The sequence below is a fragment of the Amblyomma maculatum genome, chromosome 6 (assembly GCF_055883805.1).
Source record: "Amblyomma maculatum isolate TAMU_Amacu chromosome 6, ASM5588380v1, whole genome shotgun sequence".
NCBI lineage: Eukaryota > Metazoa > Arthropoda > Arachnida > Ixodida > Ixodidae > Amblyomma > Amblyomma maculatum.
This window is the reverse complement of record NC_139349.1, coordinates 103,457,400-103,464,512: the sequence shown is the minus strand read 5'-3', so window position 1 is coordinate 103,464,512 and position 7,113 is coordinate 103,457,400. Positions and strand designations below refer to the sequence as shown.

The window sequence follows — 7,113 nt, the reverse complement described above, 5'->3', positions numbered from 1 at the left end:
GGGGTCATCTTCAGCGCAGCTTGGAGCGGAGGGGCCCCCTTAAATGGGTCACTAAATGGCGCGACGAATCCGGACTTCTTTGTTGCCGCGCGGATCCAAGACGCCGAAAAGGGTCTCCCACATCTCCCCATCGCCCCGCGCGGCCCCCGCTTGGAGGTAATGGTTCCTCAAGACGAGCGCGGGTCGCAAGACAATGGTCGTCGAGTGTCATAAGACCATCAGCGGCGCGCACATGAAGGAAGGGGGCCCGAAGAAAAACGGTCCGCGTGCCACACACTCAAGAAGGCACCCATCGCGTCTGCGGCGGCGGCCACCTGACGACGTGGAGGCGCCCCGTCGATGACTGTGCGCGTTTTAGTGATGGCCACATGTGCGAGCCTTCTTCTTCCTCCTCCGCTCGGGCACGCCAGGGCCTTTGTGGTCGGGTAGCAGATATGAAAAATCATCTTGCGACGGAGGGTGCCGAGCGTTTTTACGGCGCCCCCACGGAGGACAGTACGTCGTCACCCGGTCGCTTTTGGGACGGCTAAGGACCCTGAAAACGTCCACAAGAGAGGCGCCCCGTAAAGTCGTCGTCTAGGCACTGTGCAGGCTATCAGCCCTTCCTTTACAGAGGCGCTCTTTGAGACTCAAAGCGAGAAAGATGGCATAGGACAATAAATTAGCGGACCTCGAGCTGTCAGCTCTTGCGGCCGGTCTTCGAACCGAGCCTGCCTGGGCGATCTTCGCAGCTGGGTTTTTCTTTTTCCAGTGTCCTTCCGTTTAACGTGCGAAACATCGTATTGTACGCAGATTTGGCATGCGTATCTTCTTGGACACGGTTTTCCCTGAGGCACCACTCCCGTGTTTGGGCTTTCTTGAGCCATGCTACTATCTGCCATGCTTGTTGCAAACTGCACTCGGGGCGTTATTCATGCTTTCGTAACGTTTCTTTCCCTATCTTCAAGTCACTCTATGTAGATGCGGCAGCGATGTGCTGCTTTGAAGGCGAAGAGTTCCGGAAAGAAAGAAAAATGGATGTGCTAGTATGGCTTTGTGGTTTCTCTCATTGTTTATGATGGGCAACGCAACGACGTGCTGCTGCGTTTCTTTTTTTTTTTTTTTTGCTGGAATAGTACCGCTATCATGGCATCATGTTTGTACTTTACCGCCAGCGGTGCGCGGTGCATATAAGTGAACACAACTTCTACGTAATCCGACGCTCTGTAACGCCACCTCGGCTTCTCAAGAGCATGCCGCGAGAAACACATCAGTCTTGACAAGCGATGATGAAAATGTACACTGACTTGACTCGCACACACAGAATCACTCACACGCACACTGCAGTCCGTTATAAACTGCACGGTGTCGGGCGTCGGCCCATCATGTCCGCGTTTAAGACTCAGCTGTAGACTACACTGTCCAGCATGGTCGTGCCAAGTCCCTTAGAGTCGTGCAGCACGCTGACCAGTTCGTTGCCGGGCTTTGGCAGGAGTAGGCCTCCCTGGAGCTTGTTCTCCTTCTTTGCCTTCATTCGGCGGTTCTGGAACCAGATCTTGATCTGGCGCTCGGTCAGTCCCAGAGCGTGCGCTATCTCTATCCTCCGCCGCCGAGTCAGATAGCGGTTGAAGTGGAACTCCTTCTCCAGCTCCAAGGTCTGGTATCGGGTGTATGTCTGCCGCGTACGCTTGGGTCCTTGCGCGGAATCTGCATTCATTAAGACAAATGGATTAAGCATAGCGACAAAAATAAGTGCATGGAAAACTGTGGACATAGAAAAAAAAGAACTACACCCGACATCGATATTACCGCGTTCTACCGACAACGAAGCACCTTTCAGTACAGGAAAAAAAAAAAAAAAAACTTTTATAAGTCAAATAAAAGGTTTAAAAACTAAATACATCCATCGATACCACAGCCTGTTTCCAATAGCGAGCTGCGATGGCAAGAATATCTATTTTTACGAATAGAATTTGTGGTACGTATATACGATGAAAAACTGGCGGCACTACACTTCATCCATCAAGGCTGTGCCGGAAATGCAATGTTTCGAATTTCACTCGACTAGTGTCGGGTTAAAATTTCGTATTTCATATTAAATTGTAATACAGTGTGTGTGTGTGTGTGTGTGTGTGTGTGTGTGTGTGTGTGTGTGTGTGTGTGTGTGTGTGTGTGTGTGTGTGTGTGTGTGTGTGTGTGTGTGTGTGTGTGTGTGTGTGTGTGTGTGTGTGTGTGTGTGTGTGTGTGTGTGTGTGTGTGTGTGTGTGTGTGTGTGTTTTACCAGAGCAGTTCTGAAGAAATGATTTGCTAATTTCCATACATCCGTAATACCGAACATTCCGTTGTTCTAAATTTGCTGAACTGTTACAAGAATTGGTTCTGTGCGAAATGGAGGGCCACGTGCGCGCGTCTTTGCTGGCGATGTCCAGCCACTGCTTTGCATCAGAGCCAGATCGCAACAGAATCCACCTTTTTCGCCTAACACTAGCTAGTCATGCGAAATGCTAAATATCATCTCCCGGCATGCCCTTGGCAAGTGAAGCGCTGTTTAAGAAACTAATTTATAGTTACCTCACTTTTCCTTGACGGCAGTTTTGAGAAACTGCTTTTTTTCTCTCCATGCAAACCAAGCAGGCAGTCACCGAGTCCATAATTGTTTCGACGTCGTCATAAACGTGATGAGTGTTAATCGAATAGTGGAGAAATGCATTGCACTTTCAACCTCTAACTATTTTAAAGTAAAATAGATTTTTTTTTTCTGTGACATGAACGCCAACGGAGCAGCAAGATGTCAAATATTAAAATTGCACTGAGATAAAAAAATAAATAAAATAAAAACGAGTGTCGATATGCTCGGTCCCTTCATATGCCTCTATCTTTGCAATAAAATATTCCTGAGCTGCCGTTATAATAACTTGGATGCAAATGCACTGCGTTATTTTTCAAGAGGGACAGATTTCCTTCGCCAAGTCTAATGTTTCGTCATAGACTACTTCGCTACAAGGCGGGTTAAAATTTAAATCAAGAATCGTCAGTGCAGCTACTGTGTTTCCATGAGGAGGAGGCAGCTGGGCGGAGGGAGGGGGGGGGGGGGGGGGAGGGATTGACGAGTGCCCCTCCGCCAACACAGACCCACGCGCAACGCCTACAAGAGCGATCCATGAATAATCCACCTCTGGCGGGCATAAGCTTAGGAATCCAAAAATTCTCGCATTTTGCAATTTTGTTGCGAAAGCAACTTTCCGAGAGCCAAAGCGAGATCTCGGGTGGCCGCAGCTACGCCGTGATAGAGGCGTAGCTACGATCTCCTCATAAAAAAATCAGCCTGCCATGACATTTGAAATCACGTTACCCCTATGCTACGGGCAGGAACTGCCAACTCAGGTCGCTGCTTTCATATGGGAGGATGATATCAGAATCAGCCTAACGGAACCGTTTGCATTCTCGTTACCCGTACGACAGGCAGGTACGTCCCTACGGCTTGGTTGAAGCGTGACTTTATATGTGGGCTGGTAGCTTACATTCTCGCGTCGTACCTTTAAAGGAGGGGCTGAAGTGTCTCCAATAATGTATCACCTTACACTGACATGGCGTGACAGGGGAATAATTTATAGCAAGCAAAAGAAGCTTCCGCCGTTGCTTTCGCAATTCAACTAGGGTCAACCAGAGCTAAACCACAACTAATGTTTTTTTATTTGAATATTCAGGTAATTACTGCCAGCCTTTAATATATCAAATGCATATATTATGTCAAACTTATACAGTAAACGACAAGAAAAAAATGAGTACCGATGCTTTGAGTATGTCATTATTAAAAAAAAAAAAGAAAACAAATAGGAGCACATAAATGTAGAATAAAACAGTTCTCATTTGAACCTCTCCAAAACGTGCACAGTGCTTCGGGGATGGTATATAACTATCCCTATAACTAATAACTCCTATAACTAATAACTATAATAATAAATATAACTAACTCCTATTTACTCCACAGAAAGCTGGATGCTCCTGTTTCTACGTTGGCATTTCATTTGTGTTCTTTATCTTTCATTTGTTGCTGAGAGTAAAAAGAACAAATATCAAAGCAACAAATTTGCGTTGTTCTCATCCAATCGGCATATCTATAGTTCTGACAGGCTCCTGTACCTCCATACAAGAATTTAAATAGGTACTTCATGGCCTCATATGGAGTGTCCTATACAGTGGGTATATTTGAGAGTGCGGGTTACGAAAATCATACTGGAACGACATGCGCATGTCTGGCTATCTTTTACACTTCACCGTCCTTTTTCAAGTTAAAGAGCGTCCTACTTTGAAAAAAAGAAAAAAAGAAACAGAACTCCGTTTTTTTAAACAAGAGCTAATTGCTACAAACTCCAAAAGGACTAGGATGATGCCGGTATATATACGGTTTGAATCGGCCGTGTTAGCGCAGTTGTGATGCGTAAAGTTTACAGAGTCGGGTTGAAATGAAGCTATACACAGGTACCTGTATTAATATAATTTGTTACATGTTAGGCAATTGTCCATACACCATGTTGAAGGATTTCATACATCAAATTGTTCGTAAGACGAAAAAATATTTCCGTGCGAAATATTGGCTTGAGATGTGAAAAATTTCCCATGGGCTAAAGAAAAAAAAAAACAGAAAAAAAAATCAGCTTCGTGTCTAACTTTGGTATCTGTCTCTATCCCTGCCTTCACTCCCATCTTCTGGCATGATGCCATATTTCATTGACGCTCCGCGCCCATTAGCAGGAGGCGTTATTTCGCAGCGCCTGAGCTTCTTAACCGACAACGTGACCGCAGTAGGCCGTGAGCGCCATTTTGTGGTTCTAATGGAGCACACCAGGTCCGTCATGCTTGCTGCAGGAAATGATTGCTCTCAAATTTTAGATATATGTCGACTTTATTCTCTTTTTCTCCTTCACCCCGCCTGCATCTTGTGGCCAATAACTGACTCAGCAGTCCCAAATTTTGTTGATAATAGGTGAATGTCGCATTTATTAACTAAGCATAATGATTTCAGTCACACTTAGAATTAGAGAATAGAAAAAAAAAACAACTGAAAGAGCAATGTAATTTCAATATTCTGAGGCCTGGGATGCGCACAATAGAGTTGTAATGCTAAACCATATGTTAATGTTAGCGAGCTATCTTACTAATCCGCACATGCTAGCTGAATTGTAATCAGAAAATAAACAGCAGCCTCAAAACGATGAACTTTATTTCGTCCCTCGACTTCATTAGCCAATGGCCATGATGAATCAAAGTTCGGTACGAACGATAAAAAAAAAAAGAAAAAAGAAAAAGCAAGGACTAAAAGATCTGAAAGTCGCTTCAAGAATAACGCGAAAAGTTACAGCATGCGCCTCATTAAAGCTGCTACGTCATGTACCTGCCTATACTCGCATGAGCGAATCAGTTCTGGTAGGTTCGCAACGGGAGTTTCAAGTGGCCACTGGAGGTTTCAACAGTCAAGAAAAAATACGAAGTTTTGACGTTATGCATTTAAAAAGCATCCAAATACTGTGTATTAATGGGTTATAAAATAACTGTACTATATGTGGCACTTTATTTGTCGCAGTCAGAGCTTAACTGTGTTCTCTTACGAGATATCTGCACAAAGCTGACAGCAATTCGTAGTGATGGTTCATTATCGAGAGAAAGAAAAAGTACTATATGTTCAGTGAATAAAGCCATAAAACTGTCATTTGGATTTACAAAGTAAACTGTACTACATTTACTCCACGCATTTGATTTCGATTACTCCATCACGTGTGAAATAGTCTGAAAATTTATTAGGGCCTTGAAAAAGGAGTCAATTAAAAATTCACGAATAAATACAAGCGCGAAAAAGCCACTCCTAGAAAACCATTGACCATGCATATTAGATAACGTGCATAGGCCAAAGTGCACGAAGGGTCAGCCAGAGCTTGCCTGAGTACGACTTCATCCAAGGGTAGAAGTTCTCCGTCTTGCTAGGCGACTGCGTGTTGGCGGGAGACCCCTGGCGCTCGTTTGCGGAAGTCGGCTCCGCGCTGCTGGCGCTCCCCGCGTAGCTCTCGGGCGTCCCGGGACCGTTGCCGTCGGGCTGGGAGCCCGCACCGTTGCTGCCGGGCGTCGCCGCCACGGGACTCGAGGCCGCCGAGCTCTGTCCCAAGAACTGCGGCTGCTGCTGCTGCTGTTGAGCCTGTTGCTGCTGCTTGGCGATGGCAGCGAACGGCGAGACGCTGGCCTGCTTGCCGTATTCCTTGGAAGCGACCGCGGCTGCCGACGTTGGAGCCACGTGGGGCTCGGAGGGTGGTGGCCTGGCGGGGACGGCCGCCGAGTAGTAAGGTCCAACACTGGGCGGTTCGTAGCACGCATTTGCAGCTTGCTGCTGATGCTGCTGCTGGAGCACGGCGTGATGGTGATGATGAGAGGGTAGGCCCAGAGGAGACTGGTGGTGCGCGTGATGCGGGAGGTGGTGGTGGGCGTGCGGTGATGCCGGATGCTGGTGAGCGTCGTACGCGAGTCCCTTGGGCGTCGCGTCGAAGCGGCCCGAGTACGGGTAGCGTCCGGCAGCTGCGGCGCCGAACGCAACCGACGCTGCCGCGTACTGGTGGTGGGCGCCCGGAGCATCGACGTAGCCGCCCGCCGGTGGTGCGGCAGAGTACTTGGAGGGCGCGTACAGGTGCGGGTCCTGCGCGCCGGTGGGCCAGCCCGTCGCGCCCGGCCCCAGGTTGCCGAAGTACGAGGTCATGACGAGCAGCCGAGCATCAGCATTACGGCGCCGTCAAGCAAGTCCTCGGTGCCTTGAGTGCTGGGCCGCTACCACGGACCTCCTGCTGTCCGGAGAGGGGGACCCACGTCGACCGGACACTGGGGAAACAATAGCGGGGCGAGAGCTAACTCCTAAGGTGCCCGTCGGTCGGGGCAAATTAGCGCGCCGCGGTAATCATAGGTAGCCCGTCACGTGACCTGGACGTCGGCGGCCAATGGGCGGCTCGTCTGTCCCGAGCGGTCGCCCGCACGTCAGCCTGCCGAAGAACCTGGCAGCTGAAATGCTTATGATGAGATATGGATTAGAAGTCGGAAGAGGGGAACCTCACGTGTCCATTACGAGGTGGAGAAGGGGGGTGGTGGCTAGCCCCG

The 7,113-nt window shown here is 48.3% G+C and overlaps 1 protein-coding gene across 1 annotated transcript; it reads right to left on the bottom strand.

Moving 5' to 3' along the window:
• Positions 1-1,381: 1,381 nt before the first annotated feature.
• On the bottom strand, positions 1,382-6,721 carry LOC146186467 (uncharacterized). The gene is made up of 2 exons (XM_084605693.1): positions 5,917-6,721; positions 1,382-1,686 (listed from the first exon to the last, which is right to left on the bottom strand). Exons 1-2 carry the CDS (start codon positions 6,719-6,721, stop codon positions 1,382-1,384), a joined length of 1,110 nt encoding a protein of 369 aa, XP_084461819.1.
• Between the last annotated feature and the right edge of the window lie 392 nt (positions 6,722-7,113).

Bases quoted from the DNA above. Each gene is read 5' to 3' on its own strand.
- LOC146186467 (XM_084605693.1), bottom strand. From the start codon at position 6,721: ATGACCTCGTACTTCGGCAACCTGGGGCCGGGCGCGACGGGCTGGCCC. The intron at 1,687-5,916 runs GCAAGCTCTGGC...TAATGAATGCAG, and splicing joins TTGGATGAAGTCGTACTCAG to ATTCCGCGCAAGGACCCAAG.